At 35.1% G+C, this 18,308-nt stretch overlaps 3 protein-coding genes across 4 annotated transcripts; 2 read left to right on the forward strand and 1 right to left on the reverse strand.

Annotated features, from left to right (window-relative positions):
• Positions 1-5,389: 5,389 nt before the first annotated feature.
• LOC114744476 (proline-rich receptor-like protein kinase PERK1) lies at positions 5,390-9,136 on the forward strand. Its single transcript, XM_028932654.1, has 8 exons — positions 5,390-6,140; positions 6,698-7,258; positions 7,381-7,467; positions 7,555-7,625; positions 7,714-7,790; positions 7,907-8,054; positions 8,199-8,360; positions 8,501-9,136. The coding sequence occupies exons 1-8, from the start codon at positions 5,537-5,539 to the stop codon at positions 8,822-8,824; spliced, it is 2,034 nt and encodes a 677-aa protein (XP_028788487.1). The 5' UTR covers positions 5,390-5,536; the 3' UTR covers positions 8,825-9,136.
• Positions 9,137-12,179: 3,043 nt separating this feature from the next.
• On the forward strand, positions 12,180-14,956 carry LOC114744470 (chloroplast processing peptidase-like). The gene is made up of 5 exons (XM_028932645.1): positions 12,180-12,744; positions 13,135-13,272; positions 13,963-14,049; positions 14,365-14,432; positions 14,535-14,956. Exons 1-5 carry the CDS (start codon positions 12,265-12,267, stop codon positions 14,668-14,670), a joined length of 909 nt encoding a protein of 302 aa, XP_028788478.1. The 5' UTR covers positions 12,180-12,264; the 3' UTR covers positions 14,671-14,956.
• A 1,205-nt stretch (positions 14,957-16,161) lies between these two features.
• Positions 16,162-18,265, reverse strand: LOC114744471 (uncharacterized). Of its 2 annotated transcripts, XM_028932646.1 has the most exons (4): positions 18,220-18,259; positions 17,550-18,117; positions 16,760-16,945; positions 16,318-16,624 (listed from the first exon to the last, which is right to left on the reverse strand). In XM_028932646.1, the coding sequence occupies exons 2-4, from the start codon at positions 18,009-18,011 to the stop codon at positions 16,349-16,351; spliced, it is 924 nt and encodes a 307-aa protein (XP_028788479.1). In that variant the 5' UTR covers positions 18,012-18,117; positions 18,220-18,259; the 3' UTR covers positions 16,318-16,348. The 2 variants fall into 2 exon arrangements, with proteins under 2 accessions (XP_028788480.1, XP_028788479.1); XM_028932647.1 differs by having other exon boundaries at positions 16,162-16,624; positions 17,550-18,265.
• Between the last annotated feature and the right edge of the window lie 43 nt (positions 18,266-18,308).

The raw sequence follows: 18,308 nt of genomic DNA on the forward strand, positions 1-18,308 counted from the left end.
CAAATATATATATGTGTATGTATATGTTAATATGTATGAGATTTAAAAAAATGTTCAATAAGAGTAAATGTGACTGGGCACAAGTGAAATTTTTATAAGGATGAGAAGTATGAGAAGTAAATCATTAGGGTTTATGTATGGAATTTAATCCCCCTGAAAACCGAAAGGATCAGCTTCTAAGGTATGAAGCCTGGAGAATGATAATGTGAAATATATCGCTTTCTCAGAGATGCTCAAAACGACAGGTCGTGCGCCGCCTTTAATGCCTAAGTTAGATTTTTTTGGCCTCAGTGCTTTAGTTAGAATACAGGATCATCACCTTACGTATGCGTTTTCATATTCCCTGGACTTTCCTTTTTATCTCTAATTCCAAAGCAATAAAGTAGCATCAACATCAACAAGAATCAGAAAAAAAGAAAAGAAAGAAAATCCGATTCCTCTTATGAAAGAAAGACGGGGTAATTTCATGGTGTTTGTTACATTTGAAAATTTCTTTGAATGCAGAATTAGTTTGAAAGTTTAAAATTATAATAATATTATCTTTTACTGTTAAAAATATTAATAGTTAGCATCATAATTTTAACTATAAACATTAGTTTTATTAATATTAAAGGTAATACTACTTCTAATTAAAAACTTTCAAGGTAAATTTGCATATTAACTCAATAAAGATTAGGTTGCCCAATTATAAGTCACTAAATGAAATATTAATTGTTAGGATTGTTATCAAGTGCTTCTTACTTAAGCATGAGATTATATGTTTGATCTATGAGTTCTTTTTGGTTTTAATATTACTCATATTTAAACTTTGATGCAATTTTTCTTTTTGGCTTCACAATATGTAATTCATAATTTCACATAAAGGTAATTTTATTTTATTTTATTTTCAGGTGGATTTTATGACTTTTTTTTTTTAAAAAAAAAAGAGTGGTTAGAAGTGTTTTATAACAGGCATAGCGTAATAATGAAGTTTGCTGAAATAGCTGAATAATCTGCAGTATCTTCTTGCATATTTTCAAGGAATGAAAAACCAATATCTCTTAATTAACCCCCAAAAAAAAAAACTATATCTCAGGGGGAGCTGGCTTTTTCCAATAATAAATTACAAGTGGGCATATATATTTCGAAATATGGATGTGAAAATAAAATATTTTGAGGAAGAACGTCCACGTCATGAAGTGCAGGGGCTCACCTGTTGGCATCCAGCTGGTTTTATTTAATTTGGCTTCTTACTTAGAGTAACAGCCACTGCATTATAAAATGTTTCTTTTTTTTTTTTTTAAATTTTTATAATATATATATAAATAAATATTAAGAACGGATGACCTAATATTTGACTCAATCAAGTTTTACCTCAATCATTAAGGGATTAAACTTACTGGTGACAGCATGAAATTACTAAATAAATGGGATCGCCCAACTAGCTTTCATATTCTGAATCGTCTGATCTCTTTGCTCTCTGACAGTGACCAAGTAGATAAGCCTGCCCTACCTTATTCCACTCATTCATATTCACAATTAAAAAGTTATATTAATAATAATTTATAAATAGTGTGGTTGGTTGTTTCAAATTTTAAAGCTGAAAAATATGTACAGATTAATGTGCTATTATATATTACTCCTCCAATTCTTAATGTAAGACTTAATGAATTAATTTAACTAGATTAATAATATTTATTAAATTAGTTAATATGATATTTTTTTAAATATCCTAACAATCTTCTTTAATTCCTTTCCTCTATTTTCTACTTGATTATTATTGGGGAACATCAATAAAGACTAATTTGCAAAAAAAATAATAAAAATATCAAATAGGTCTTATATATGAGACTAACATTCACTTCCTAATTAACTCCTACGTTAAGAATTGAAGGAGTACTATTTAATTGATTATATTGGCTACATAAATATATATATTCTAAGTTATTAGAAATAATACAAATCTTGACGGTGGTTTTTCCTGATTCATTATTAGCGATGAAAGGACCAAACAAGCAGGATTGCACAACTAACTTCCATACTCCAAGATTTTCTTTATTTGACTTGTGGTTCTGGTTTTTCAATTGGAAAAGCAAATCTGCCCAGGAAACTTCGATTTATTCATATTTACAAGTAATTAATTAACATCTACTTCATATAATAAATAACGAAGGCGACGAGACATGCTACAATCCAGGTATTAAAAAAGTTTGTTTGGAATGGCTTATAAATAATACAAAATAAATATATAAGAAAAATTGCATCTCATCTTATTAAAAGCACTTAAAAAAAACAGGTCTAAAAGAACTAAAAATTATTTGGCTTACTAAAATCTAAGCTATAAAACTCATGTAGAGTTTAAACTACTAGTTACTAAAATCTTAACTTGCTGGTAAAAAAAAAAAAAAAAAGTTACTGAAAAAATCTTAACTGGATGACACAGGCACAGCAGATATAACACACAAAAAAATGAAGGGAAAAGGGAAAAAAAAAAGGAGAATTAACTAAGAAATGCATCTCTTGTATTTTAGGAAACTTTTATTTGTCATATTCTAGACTAGATATCGAGATTTTTTTTTCTTTCCTCCAAATTAACAATTTTGCAATAAATATGATATCAGATAATAATTAAATCCTGATTTAATTTCTATTTTAGTTAGAAAAATTAGTCTAGTGCCATTTATAGTTTGACTAAATATTAATTTTACAGTAAAAATATGGGTACTTTCTTTAACGTATAAGGAATCAACCGTTTGCTGTCATTCCGGTGCAACCAACTTAGTTTACTAATTAATTACGTATCCAATTTCACCAAAAAAACAAAACAGTTAAAAGTTTACTGGTGTCTGTTTTAAAATGATTACTTTTAGCTATTACAAATTTTATTTTGATAAAATTAGGGCGTATTTATTCATCGCGATGGTAAACTTAAAATATCCCTGCAATATTAAGAAATATCATAATAATATTATTCTTTTGCCATCGTATTATTGTTTTAAAGAATGCACTCAATAATCATAAGGTATCATAGGAATGGTTAGATAGACTGATAGGGTAGTGAAAAAAAACACAAATTCATTCCTATAATTTTTTAAAATTTATTTTAAAAATCTTTACTAATTTTTAGAATTTTAGCATATTTCATTTTTTTCCTTTACAGCTTTAAAAAAAAAACAAAGGAGAGGCATTGAGCATGTTCTTCTGTACCAATTTTCTACCATGGCACATGCAGCAAAACAACCTACGCGGACTCGTCTTAATTATATTTTTAATCAAAAGTACTACGAGTATTATATAACATCAAAATAATAATTAATGACTTTCGCTTTCAGAGTTCAACGGTTGAATAGCCAACTGTAATGACAAGATTACTTTTCTAGTTGTCTTCATTATGGTTTGTCTTCTTGTTCACACAGCCCTTTAATTTCGTCTGAGGAATAACAATTTCATAAGTTCTAAAATTTTCCATTTTCACTAACCATTATTAATTCATTACCTCCTCGCTCTCATTAATGCAATAATTCTGCACCACAAGATCATAACATCCTAGTCAAATTACTCTCTGATCCTATATCCTATATATGAGATTCAAATAACTGGCTCACGTATATAAAAAGTCAATTAAAAATAACAAACATATAAAATGTGTATTTTACTTTTTCAAAATACCATTATTTTTGGAGAGAAAAAATTATCATGAGTAGAACAAATGTATGAAAAAATTTATAAATGCGTGATATAATATATAATTAATAGAATAAAAATAAAAAATTTATTTAAAGATTTAAAGATTTTTTTATGTATATCTTATAAATAGGTCATACTTATCTCAAAAAAAAAATGGCAATGGAGTATTTATAAAAATGCTCTCATGTATCCCCTCCTAATTATCAAAATAGTAATCATTTGTAAGTATTATTTGAAGAAACATAATCATTAGATTTAAAAAAAAAAGAAATTGCAAGATTTACTGGTGAATGAGATACCTTCGTACCATTTTTAATATCTAATCCACTTGGTACTTATTTGAAATACCTTAAATAAACACTTATAATTATATTTTATATGAATTGGGATAAAATTTTTCTCACTATTTATCTCATATTTTATTAATCATGATTAAAAACCTATTTATAAGTATTTTCAAACGGCCCCTTAATAGTGCAGTCACTATAAAAAGAAGGGAATCTCACTAGAAGGCAATCGTATGCTTTGGGAATGTTAATTATTCTGTAATTATCCTCCATTATTTATTAATGAAAAATTGTTTAAAATAGAAATACTTGCAGGCCTTTTAAGACTAGTCTGGATCATACTGTTTGCCTTTACCAAGTTTTTTCCTTGAATTAGCATCATGTTCATGATCTGGATGAAATCAAATATTTAACTTTCCATTAAGTGATTTCATTTATTATGTGAGAAATGGAAGACATAATTTTTATGCCACAAGGAGCTCATAAATTAGGAACAATTCCATTTAGTATATCAAAATGTAAATTATATTGCCAACAAAGATTGTTCTGGCTAGTATAAAGAATTCGGAATAGTAATTTCATTTGTTATAAACTTTGACTTCTATGTTAATCTATCAAAATGCAAATTATGTTACTAATAAATATTGAACTTAAAAGGGAGGATGCATCTTATAGCTCACAATAATAGGTTCAAATGTCCATTCTTAATGTGAGAATTTGAATAATTCATAAGCATAAATGAATTTCGGTAATTTTTATGTAAAAACGAGCTCTAGAATTCGAAATAATTCCATTTACTATTAAACTTCATCTTCTGTGCACCAAAATGCAAATTATGCTACTAATAAAGATTAATTCAAACAATAAGAATGCATTTTATAATTCATAATGATGGGTTCAAATCTCCGTTAGCAATGGAAGGACTTGAATAATTCATAAATGCGAGTCCTAGAATCGATTTATAAGTATTTTTAAAATTTGAGCCATACGTAGATTTTGGTAAGTATTTTTTATTTTAGCACCATCTAATTTTATGTCTGTAAAAATTAAATTGTATAATTTTCTAAAATTTGTTAATTATTAAAGTCATTAAATCTCCTTTTAAACTAGAAACAATTTCTGTTCAAAAATTTTTATTGAGTTTTGTTGGAACAAAAGAATTGTTAAAGTAGGTGAGAATTAAAAAAAAGAAGAAGGCATAATTAAAAATAGAAGAAAAATGGTTATTGATAAAAACAGAAGAAAAGGAACCGTCGATACGGACCAATGACCCAACAGACAAACAGAATGAACGAATCCAAAACGACCACTGTAACTGCGTAGGAAACGCGGCTCGCCTCGCGTGGGTCCCACTCACTCGTCTCCGGAAAATTAAAGGGGAAAATATATGCTTGAAAGGTGTGAAACGCTCTCTTTCGTCTGGTGCTCCCTCCCCTCATCTCTCTCTTCACTGTCTCTCCATTTTTTCTCTCCCTCTCTCTCCCAAGGTTTCAACTTCTCATAGGGTGAAATAGACGCAGCTTCAGCCAGTAATCGCGGCCTAAAAGTTTCATTTTTTTTTATTTCGGATTCTTTTTTGGGCAATGTCAGCGACGCCGTCTCCCGGTGCTGCGCCGGCACCCAAGTCGCCGCCGGCTCCGGCGACCAACAATACTTCCCCTCCACCCAGCCCTTCAGCTCCTCCACCGTCCACACCAGCATCACCTCCGCCAGCCACGCCCTCTGCTCCGCCGCCGGCGACTCCTTCATCTCCTCCTCCAGCTCCGGCTACACCTTCTCTGAGCCCTCCTTCTCCTTCCCCTCCATCATCAACCTCACCACCACCAGAATCTTCAGCGTCGCCTCCTCCACCGTCCAGTACCAACAGTCCACCGAGTCCGGCGAGTCACAGCCCGCCGTCTCCTCCATCGAGCTCAAATTCGCCGTCTCCTCCGTCGAGCTCAAATTCGCCTTCGACTCCGAATCGAAGTCCGCCGCCACCGTCTTCGTCGAAGTCGTCGCCGTCTCCACCTTCGTCATCGTCCTCATCGAGTAATATATCAACTGGGGTTGTTGTCGCCATTGCCGTGGGGGCTGTGGCGGTTCTTCTTGTGTTGAGTATTCTCTGCATTTGCTGTAGGAAGAAGAAGAGAAGACGTGATGAGGAATACTATGCGCCGCCGCCGGTACCGCCTCAGGGACCCAAAGGTGAGACCTTTTTTTAAATATGTATGATATATAATATTTAGTGTACATAATTGAATCCATTTTCATCTTGATTCAGTTAGAATTAGGCAGGAATTAGAATTCCTCAGCTGCTGCAATTTCTTTGTAGCACGCGCTTGCGTTCGGTGCTTTCCACTATTTTTAAAAACTGACCTTTGCACTGTTTTTCTCTTGCGGGATCTGATCATACCCACAAAATTAATCTTCAGGGTGCGAGGATCTAAATCGAATCTTTTATCCTTTAATCCATTCGTCGACTTTAACACTTCGATGGGTTCGGATTATCAAACTATCAATTTTCAGGATTAATGTTTCAGTTCGTTCTTTTTCATATACAGCTTACAGCTATATAAAGCGATCTATGTATGTTCGTGTGCGCATTGATTTAGTTGACTTTAGTATCGGATAACAAATCATTGTTATTATGATGAAATGGCTTCTGTTTTTATCCTGCTTTCATTAGGTTTTTGCCTGACATTGTTCTAAGATGACGATGGTGTTTTTGACTAATTTCATACTATTTTTTTCACTATTGCCAGTTGATCCATATGGTGGCCCACAGCGTCAGTGGCAACACAATGCTCCCCCTCCTTCAGATCACGTGGTCTCAGTAATGCCAAAGCCATCGCCTCCACCACCACCAGTTGCATCACGGCCTGCCCACTCACCCGTTTATGCTCCTCCACCGCCACCGCCTGCTTTCATAAGCAGCAGTGGTGGCTCTGGCTCTAACTATTCAGGCAGTGAAAACATTCTTCCACCTCCTTCTCCAGGCTTTGGACTGGGTTTCTCAAAGAGTACATTTACATATGAGGAGCTGGCCCGGGCAACAGATGGCTTCTCTGATGCCAACCTCCTTGGACAAGGTGGATTTGGCTATGTGCACAGAGGCATTCTTCCTAATGGAAAGGAAGTGGCTGTGAAGCAACTTAAGGCTGGAAGTGGGCAGGGGGAGCGTGAATTTCAAGCTGAAGTTGAGATTATTAGTAGGGTTCATCACAAACATCTTGTTTCTTTGGTTGGATACTGCATTACTGGGACACAGAGGTTGCTTGTTTATGAATTTGTTCCCAACAATACATTGGAGTTTCACTTGCACGGTAAACCTCATTTCTTCCTGTGGAAAAACCCTTGCTAAGTTGAAATTGAGCTGCAAGCACTTCTGTTTTGTGGCATAGTGACTTTAGCAGCAGGAGGCATCTGATGGGTGTTTGAACTGCAGGAAAAGGGAGGCCTACCATGGACTGGCCCACAAGACTGAAAATTGCTTTAGGATCAGCAAAAGGATTGGCGTATCTTCATGAGGACTGTATGTGCCATGCACCTGACTTTAAGTTCATCAGCAGAAACTGAATCATCTCAATTTTAATGTTAATTGCAATACCTGTGTGTACAGGTCATCCTAAGATCATCCACCGTGATATCAAAGCTGCTAACATTCTTCTGGATTTTAAGTTTGAAGCAAAGGTATGCTTGTCATTTTTCTTGTTAGCATCCTAAATTTTATTACTGGTGCTCATGTGTTCTACTGTGGCATGTTGTTTTATACTGGCAGGTGGCAGATTTTGGACTTGCAAAGTTTACGTCTGATATTAATACTCATGTTTCCACTCGAGTGATGGGGACATTTGGGTAAGACTACTTTCTATCTTTCCAAGAACCTCAAAAGTGAAAAAGAGGTGAAAATGCTGCTTGCTTGTACCTGTTATTTGGCATTGTTTCAAGCTCACATTAATTGCTGCTTGCAGTTACCTGGCTCCAGAATATGCTTCTAGTGGGAAACTCACTGACAAATCAGATGTTTTCTCCTTTGGAGTCATGCTTCTGGAATTAATTACTGGACGCCGACCAGTTGATTCAGGGCATACATTTATGGAGGATGGTTTGGTAGACTGGGTAAGCTTGAGTACACCTTCCATTTTCTGGGCCTAAATTTGAAATTGGAATCATAAGCTCTTAGGCAACAAGAAAGGGTTTTCCCCTTTTTTTCTTTTTCTGAGGGCCACAGAGTAGCCTTTAACTGCATCTTTGTCACCGCAGGCAAGGCCTGTGCTCGCTCGTGCTTTAGAAGATGAAAATTTTGACTCCGTGGTTGATCCAAGACTCCAACATGAATATGACCCCAATGAGATGGCTCGTATGGTGGCATGTGCTGCAGCTTGCATACGACATTCAGCAAAGCGCAGGCCAAGGATGAGCCAGGTAATTTGACCCAGTTTTTCTTTGGTTTTTTTTGTTCTAATTATTTTTCATGATCCAGTTTTTCTTCCGTTTGTTTGTTCATATTACTGTCTGTTACATTTAAGAATGTTTCTTGTGTATCTAACATGTATGCATCACAGGTTGTTCGTGCTCTGGAAGGAGATGTATCTCTAGCGGACCTTAATGAAGGAATTAAGCCCGGCCATAGCTCTGTCTACAGTTCTCATGGAAGTTCAGATTATGACACAGTTCAATACAAGGAGGACATGAAAAAGTTCAGAAAAATGGCATTTGGTGGAGGAACCAATGAGTATGGTGCCAGTGGCGAGTACAGCGGACCACCTACGAGTGAGTATGGCTTGTATCCTTCTGGTTCAAGCAGTGAAGGCCAGAGTCGCCAGACCACAAGGGAAATGGAGCTGAGAAAGATGAAGAACAGCCAAGGTTTCAGTGGAAGTTCATAGCATCTTGTTCCATCTAACTTGTATAAATCTATATCTTCCTTTTTTACACCTGTCAGTCTCACTTTGGTTGCTTTGACTGACATTCTGAGTGAGTTAACTTCTTTTTTAAAAATTGTATCTATAAGGGTTTTAATTATAAAACAAATAAAAACACCAGTTCCATTCTTTCATTTGTTTTTTTGGCTGCTGTTTATCTGTCATTTTGCTGGTTGTTGGAATTGTGGGTAGGGTTGGTGTTGTTAGCCTGTTGATTTTCAAACTTGTCATATGGAGTAAGTTTCCTAGATCTTGTCATTCTCAACCAAACTGTAACATTATTTCCCTTTTGGTTTATAAGAAAAATAGTGATTTCACCTCTGGCCAGATAAATAGTTGCATCTTCAGTCCTCAAAGGTGACAGAATTTGAAAGTAACTTTGTAGCAGAATTTAGATCTTGCAAATGCTCCAGGTGCATGAATGTTCGATCTCAGGTTCATCCCTGCATGCGACTTTGTCCTCCCCTTGGATGCTAAAATCTAGTAAATGAAGAGGAAGATATGCCTTTTTCATTGGGACAGAGATGCTAGATATTGAGTCACATGCATAGGATCAATCATTGAAAAGGGACGTTTGACGCAGGACAAATGTGCCACCATATTACAGGCACATGCCATTCTGCATAAAGAACTATGTAGTGGACCTCAAGTTGGTGTTGGCGAACGCTAAATTACCAAATGCTTCAAAGCGTATATGACCTGTAAAGTAGGTTGGCATGCACATGGCCATGGCGTGGTCTCACGCCCAATGTAGCTCAACTTCAAATGAATTTTAAATGCTCATAAAGAGTAATAATATACACGCGCACACGCACATATGTATTGTTGCTTGGCACATAAATTCTTCATTGAGAATCGTAGTCCTGCACAAACTGACTGGCTCAGTATGCCCATCATATGGCATATCTATTCATTATTTTATTTTTTTTTAAATCAGAAGAAACGGCGTGAAGTTTCAAACGAAATTGTACTTGTGACCTCCCACTAGTAAGAGTTTTCTTATGCTACTAGAATACAAGGTAATTGGTGATATCTATTCATATTTGGTATTCCCCAACTTGATTGTAGACATCTACGCATTGAAATATAAGGGGGCTAGTCTATTTTGTCCCCTCTCTTATTATGGGTTTTGTATAAAAAGAAAATGAAGGACCAAAAAGCAAAAAAATTGTCTTTTCCTTCGTCTCTTTTCTTTCTTTTTTTTTTTTGATAAGCATAGGAATAATCTTATTAGAGGTAATCTTGTTTGAGGTACCGTGAAACATTAAATGTAAGCACCTCTTTTAATAAGAATTCAAACCTTGATTTATTACGGACTAACCCACATTGTTTTCCTTCTCTTTAAAGTTTTCAAGCATTCAATAAGCATGAGCATTGAGCAGTCATACTTCTGGGCCTGGGAATCCCTTTAATTTTGTTTTTGGTACAAGTCCCTTTCATTGTTTGTTCGTTGCATCCCTTTGAATTTTAAACTTTAAAGGTTCACCTGGATGTACATTTTTCTGACCATGTAGTTCTTTGGGCCTGATAGGTTCATTACGCCCTATGCCCAATACAACTTGGGTTTTCCTCACACACCTACCCGATATTATTCATTCACATTGCTGGCCTCATTCATTATTCATTCATAATTTTTTATGATTAAGAACTCAATCCTTCTTAAGGCAAAGTTGATGTTCAAGTTTTGTGGATAGAAGTCATATTAAGAGAATTGATTCCAGCAAAAATAAACAATACTCAGAATAATTTTTTTAAATTTTTTTCTAATCTTGTAAAAATATCATGACAAAAAATATGGTGATGCAGATGTTAAAACTCGTGACGCCAATCATGAAATATTGTACAGGTAGAGAGAGATATATGTATCTGTGTAGATATATATATATATATATATCTGTGAATTGTGTGAGTGTTTGCAGGATTCACCTTTGATTTTGAGAAGTTTATATTACTCGCACGTAAGAGAAATAGTCTCGTTCACCAAAGCGCCCCGCCGCCCGGGGGGAAGGGTGAGAGAGGAAACAGGGCCTGTTGTTTTTTTTTTGGTCCTGTATTTTTTATTCCCAAAACAATTTTTTAGAATAAGTTTTTAAAAACAAAAAAAACTTTTTTTGGATAATAATTTTAAAAAAACATATAAAATCATACTTGGCAGGTGGTAGTTGTCACTGATAATAACAAGTGACGGATGATAGGTGAGAAGAGAAAAAGACTTCTTTAATTTTACAAAACAAAAAATAAAAAACCACAAAAAAATAAAGTTGTTTTATTCTTTAGTTTTTAAAAACAGATTATTGTTTTTTTGTTTTTTTTAAAACAATTAACTAAAAACAAATGATCAAACAAAATTTTTTATTTTTAAATAAAAAGTTGTTTTCAAAACAAGAAACTAAACAACCTTAGAGCCTGTTTGACTTAGTTTTGGAGGGCAATAAGTTACTTTTTTTCATACAGAAAGACATTTAAAAATTTTGTGGTATTCGAGTTGGTCATAGAGTAATCTAACTTTTGCATAAAAAGCTACAATAAATTATAAGTAAAAATTAGCTACTTATGACTTTTGAAACATAAAGAGAGAAAAAGTTAAGAAATTTAGTATATCATCTAGTTTTTATTATAAGCCTCAAATAACTAATTTGTAAATAATAAAAAATCATTTAAAATTAGTTGAAAGTAATAAATAAGTTAAACATATATTTTTATTTTCAAGTATGCCTATAGAAATCTATTTTTATTTTCAAATATGCCCTTATAATAAATAATAAAAAAATATCATATTAACATAAGCTTATAAATAATTTAAAATTATTATATTATGTAAATTGATAACTTTTTTTACTTTTCATATTTAATGAAATTCTTATTTATTTTGTTAATTTTATAAACTAAAATTACTTATTTAATCATAATTCAAAAAAATTATTTTTACAGACTAATTTTTATAAAATCTAATCTGAATACAGTAATATTCATATTACTGAATTTAACCTTTTCACAATAGATTACTTTTCTAATTACTAATTCAAACGGATTTTATAGTCTTACTTGCTGGGAAAAACAATCAACTGACGTTTCACGATGAATAAAATTTTATGGCAAATCTCATTCTTACTTAACAAATTACTTGACCATCATTGACAACTCTCTTCAGGAGCGTATCAATCTGTATAACAGGAACCAGATTTTCTAATTTATTTCTTTCTTCTATATGGATATCCTTATTATTTGGAGAAAAAAAAAATCCAATCTTTACTGATTGGAGTACGGACAAATTTTCATATTTCTGTGGATTTTGGGTTTGAGCTCAAGAGGGGGCCACAGTTGAAACCCCAATCACGTTATCAAGACGGAAGGAAGCTGAAGATATTGCAGAGACATATCAATCTTTGAAGGGCTAGGCAGAAATGCGATCCCTCAATATCCTTCCTTCATTGCCGTCGCTGCAAAACCTTACCTCGGACCACATTCACCTCTTCAAACCCGTTAGCCCCTTTAATTTCCACCCAAGTTCCAAAGCCCTAACCAACGGTTTTTGCTACAGAGTCCAAAGCTGTGGACTCCATGGCCGGAAGATTAATTGCAATGCTTTTAAGGATTCCGGCGAAGAAACTAAGGTTGTCTTGGACTCCAGTGGCGGCGATGATGGCGGAGGGAGTGGTGGTAACGGCGGTGATGGTGGTGAGGATGGAGAGGTGCAGAAAAAAGATGGGTCTTCGGGACCTTTGCCGGATTGGTTGAATTTCACTTCTGATGATGCAAAGACCGTCTTTGCGGCACTGGCAATCTCGCTTGCGTTTCGGTCGTTTGTGGCCGAGCCTAGGTACATTCCTTCCTTGTCAATGTATCCTACGTTTGATGTTGGAGATCGAATTGTTGCAGAGAAGGTAGTTCAACGCTTCTTCTTTTTCTTCTTCTGTATTTATTTTTTAAGCTTTCTTTAATTTTCATGTGGGTGAGGAGGTTGGTGTTCTTTCTTTCGTAATGTGAAATTTGAGTACATACTTGAAGTAGAACCGTTTTCTTTGAGTGTTAAAGTATTCTGTGTTGTAAGTGTGTATCTGAGACTGCCATTTTGAGTGCTAGGCATATGTGAAGATTTCAATTTCCAGGTCTATCTTTTGTAGTTAAATGTGTTTATAGTTTCACCTCCAGAAGCTTGCATTGCATTCCAGAAGCATTGCATTGCTTTGGAATTTTGACTTTGATATCACCATCCAACGAGCCTTCCCATTATGATACATTGTCATTTAAAAGATGCATCTTCATTGTTTCAGGTTTCATACTATTTTAGAAAGCCTTGCACAAATGACATAGTAATATTTAAAAGCCCACCAATCCTTCAGGAAGTTGGGTACACCGATGATGATGTCTTTATAAAACGAGTGGTTGCAAAAGAAGGCGATATTGTGGAGGTAAGATTTTGATACTCTCATTTCATATGTTCTTTTCCTTTTATCCTTATTAAAGTGGGTCAGAGTTGTAACTATGAACTGTTCCATTTCCTGATAGCAATGGCAAATAAACCAAATCAGGACAGACTAGAAGAAACTCAAAATTCGTATTGCACTTCCAGAAACACTTTTTATTCCACAAAACAAAATTAGAGTTTGTCCAAAATCCGGGAAAATCCCTTCTAAATACTGATATTTCATAATCTGTACAGTAGTCTCAATCCAATATTTAATTTCTTCTAGGGAAAAGAAAGAAAAGATATTATGGTCCCTGCAATTACATTATTATTTGTGCTTTTGTTGTTTGTCTTGCACTATAGATAACTTTCACAGACGCACATGAAAATGTCACAAGTAACAACATAAGGAATTGCAAATCTTGATTTTATTTCAAAACTGTGAATGAACCTGATTGGTATGGGTACATATGTAGAATTGGCGTATTGTTGTTTTACAAATTCAGTCACTAAGGCTCCAAAGTTGCTTTGACTACGGAGCCATGCCTATCTATTGTAGTGAATTGGATGATTGGGTTAAGGGCTGCCCCCCTTCCCCGGTCACTAAGGCTTTCACATCTCTCTTGTTACTCAGTTTTCTCCGTTTGATTTAGTTCTTTGCTCTTTTCAACTAAGAGCAACTTTGTTGTTTCAGGTTCATAAAGGGCGTCTTATAGTTAATGGGGTTGAAAGGAACGAAAAGTTCATCCTCGAACCACCCTCTTATGACATGACGCCTACAGTAAGTACATAAATGCAAGGCTTAATTCTCACGTGGCCGTATTAGATATGAGGGGTCTAGATTACACTATATAATGTTGGCTACAATAGGCAAGCCATTTTAGGCCATGTGGTTTCGCCTTCTTGCAGTTCTTTTGGGCTACTTGAATTTGAGGCATGGCATCAAAGAAAGAAGTGGGGATTTGTAGTTTCATGGGGTTGAGGTGGAGGGGAGGGAATATTTAGTTCAATCCTTCTTGAGAAGATTATACTAAAGGGATAGGATATTAGATTCAGAGCAAGTATCATTTAGTATTAATAATGTCTTGTTTCGCAGCGTGTGCCACAGAATTACGTTTTTGTGATGGGAGACAACCGTAACAACAGCTATGATTCGCATGTGTGGTAGGCGTTTTAGATTCATAATTTTCCAGATTCATCATTTTAATCATCTGGTTTTTGTCCCATTATATTGATGTTGTCATGTCATGAATATGATTTATTCAGGGGCCCCCTGCCAGCCAAGAACATCATAGGCAGATCAATTTTTCGGTATTGGCCACCAAATAGGATTGGCGGCACAGTTCCTGAGGTAAGTTGTCCTGTTGAAAGTGACCAGGGGACTAGCCTAGCTTCTCAATGAAACTTCTTCACCCATCCCAGCAATTTAAGGGATGTTTCTTTGTGAATTGTAAGATAAATTAGCCAATGTTGATTCTGTAAAAGGAATAGGACTTGTACTGGGGCCAATTTTTTTATGGCCCTTCTTGGTTCATGTAATATTTTGATAGACGAAGATTTTTAGGTACAGGCGTTTTATACTAGCAATGATTGCGCATTCCTTCTCTTGAATGATCATGTTCAATACCTGTTGACCCCCAAGAGCATTTTTCAGCTCTATCTACAAAGTAAAGCGGAACTCCTGAGTTTTTCAAGATAGCAGAACACAGTAGGTTGCAGATTTGACAATAATTTTGTAAACACCGAGGGATGTATTTGGGGTAATTGCGTTAAAAAACTTGGACTCTTGACTTTGGGGCATGCTTTAACCATGCATGGAAGAGCGTTCTACTTAGAAAAAATGACAGAAAAATAATTATTGAATTTAAAAAAAAACAAATAAGTTTTGTTCAATTACTTTTGTAATGATCTTGACTATACTTGTAATAATTTTTACTATTTAAAATCTGTCAAAATTATTTATTTATCATATTGAAATTCCTGTCATTTTCCCTTTTATTTAAAGTCCCTCATCCTGAGGTTCTTAAAACAACTTTCAAATGGAAACACAAGCATCCTTTGCTCCATCAGCTTTCGAGCGGGAAAAAACACGGTAGAATCCTTCTATCATGTCACTTTGGTCTTGTTATAAGTAACTTGTGGAAAGTTTTTTTTTATTCTAAATATAAGTTACTTGTAGGAAATTGAATGTTTATTTTTTAATTTTATCTTTATTTAATTTTCTTGCGACAGAGAGGAAGGAAAAGAAAAGATAAATAACTAAATATAGAGAGGAAAAACTTTTATAAATATAAATTAAAATTTATTTATCAATTCAATATATGTTTTTGATATATGAGAACAAGTGGCTTAACTAGAGTGGGACAATAGAGGAAGCAGATCAAGGGTCTCACTCTAATGTATGATGACAGAGCTGGGAACATGATGAAAAAGAATGTCAAACAAAAAAATATTAACTGATATAATATTTATACTCCTCCGGTCCTAATTATAAGACCCAATTGACTTATTTGAGGAGATTAAGGAAGTAAGTTAAGTTGGTTATTTATAATAAATAAGTGTTGTCATTCCTAAAATTGCTAATTAAGTATATTGGCTAAAACTATTATTATTAGAAGGATTATCTTAGAAAAAAATGCATAAATATAAGAGACAAAATGGATTGGGGTCTTATAATTAGGACCAAATAAAAAGTCAAATGGGATCTTATAATAAGGACCGGAGGAGTATATCCATTGGCCATATCCAAAACACACACACAAATGAAGCAAACAAGAACAAAAACACGTCTAGAAACATTATTGATTCTATAATTAATTACACAACGCAGCAATGTCGCTAGAAATAGCAGCTTAGATAACAGGTTGGCAAAAAGCAGCTCAAATAACAGGAAGGACAGCTTATTCCAGGGTGGAGTAGATGGGTGAGTGAAGGACTAATTATCACCTTCAAGATTTTATCCATCCCATTCCCCGTTGAAAAGCGATGCTACTAAAGCTTCACAAGTCTAAACCATTTCCTAGTAAAATTTTTTCTCATTTCCTGCCTAGCACTACCAGGTTGCAGCAAGACCATCATCATCAGTTGTATGTACAAGCATTCTCTTTAGGTTTTATGGGTTTGTTGCTGTGGGGAGTGATAGTAAACAAACAAGTAACATGCTTTCGATGTTTTGACCTCACCAACTTCCCCACAACATTACCTCGTGACTTAACTTCGAAATCTAGCTTCACTGGGACTCCATTGTCAATTGAACCAGCCAAGCTTGCTCCAGCACCATATAAAGGAACCCTGCTTCTCTGGAGACTGACATGCACAGTCTTGTGGGTTTTTCTTCCCTGATAGGAATTCTTCAACTGCAGCAAAATGTATATGAACATTGAATTAAAGAATGGTGGCAATCAATATGCAAAAGTTCTCTGCGGTTTGCATTTGCTGTGGAGCCAATCTTTATAAATTAAAAAAGTTATGGTCACTTTTAAAAATCTTACATCACCAGTTGCAACTGCAATCTCAGAATACATGAGATTCACTGACTTGGAGCTTACGTGAATCCCAAAAAATGTTGCCGGGTTATATACGGTCATTTTCACAGAGCAGTTCGTTGTCAGCATCTTGGTTGGAACTCCTGTGGGATCTGATCCTTCTCCCAAGTAGAAGCTATGTACTGTCAAACTCTGGAAGAAGTGAATCATTGCCATTAGATTAACCAAGTATTTCTTTATGTACAAGAACAGAGAAAAAGAATTCAAACATTGAGATGTGATAGATAGGAATTGGAACTACAGTAGACATTTTTAAAGTTTGTCTGCAAATGCCATTCCTAGTACTGTGCTTGTTTTGAACTCTATCAAAGCTTATATATTGTCCCAGTACACAAACAAAATCCCTCACTCCTCATCTTTGCAACCTCAGACAGAATAATAATAAAAAAATAAATATAAAATTATCCAAGTTTCTCACTATTCACATGTTCACTCTCAGCACATGAAATTATCACTCACATGCAAGCGGAGATTATCAATTAAATTTATAGAGTGATCCTTTCTCACTCCACATGAGGGCATGAATCAAATTTCCCTTTTTTTATATGCCAGCGCTGAGTATAAGGGAGTCATGAGGCCCCCTCAACTATCAACAAAAGAATATTCTCCTGAACAACATAAGCAGTGGCCATATAATACTAATGAAAGGAATTGCCCCTCTGATTCACATAATCAAAAAATTATAATATCCCAATTGGATAAGAGTTGGCAAAGCAAGCGTCAACAATCCCCGTACCTTGACACCGAACTGAGGTTTGTAAGACCTACTAACTCCCCAGATGATGAGACAGAACACAGTGAAGATCACAACAAACCCTAGCACAGCAAGTGAAGCTTGAGTCCTTCTCAACGATCCAACATTGTCACGATAATAACCATCATAGTCCCCTTCTTCTTCGATCACTTTACATTCAGGCCACCCTTTGTCGTCCCCTTTCCGATTCGATTTCTTTCCCCAGGCAGAATTGTAATTACCCGAAATCCTACTGGCAGAGGAGGCCCGAGAATGGTGACCGTAAGACTGGTGCAAAGGGGACTCCGTGGGACTGTTGTAAGCAGGAGTGGCTTGCATTGAGCAAGATTTGTCGCCATCGTGAGAATCCCTAGAGGGACTTTGCACATAGTAAGCAGGTCGCTTGGGAGATCTCGGAGATGATGGATCGAAACTAGTGACATCGGAATCAGACTTGGCGTGCATCGTGTAAGTCCCGAATTGAATCAAATCAGAAGTATTCCATTCAATGCTTTAAAATTGCAATGGCTGAGTAATTTAATTCTCCCAAAATAAAAATTTCACAAGCATGCTGAAAATGAACGCGCGATTCAGTGAAAAAGGAGAAGGTTCTGATCCAATAGGTACGAAAAAGAAGTGAGTAAAGTAAATGACAAAGGAAAATTCAGCTCACTCTGTAGCAAGAAAACTGAAAGGATTTCTGAGTTGCGTTTGACAGGCAGACTGGCAGCTCGTGAATCAGACTGCATCAGGGCGACAAGG

The sequence above is a fragment of the Neltuma alba genome, unplaced genomic scaffold, assembly GCF_004799145.2.
Source record: "Neltuma alba isolate B1F8T4 unplaced genomic scaffold, ASM479914v2 tig00004371_pilon, whole genome shotgun sequence".
Taxonomy (NCBI): domain Eukaryota; kingdom Viridiplantae; phylum Streptophyta; class Magnoliopsida; order Fabales; family Fabaceae; genus Neltuma; species Neltuma alba.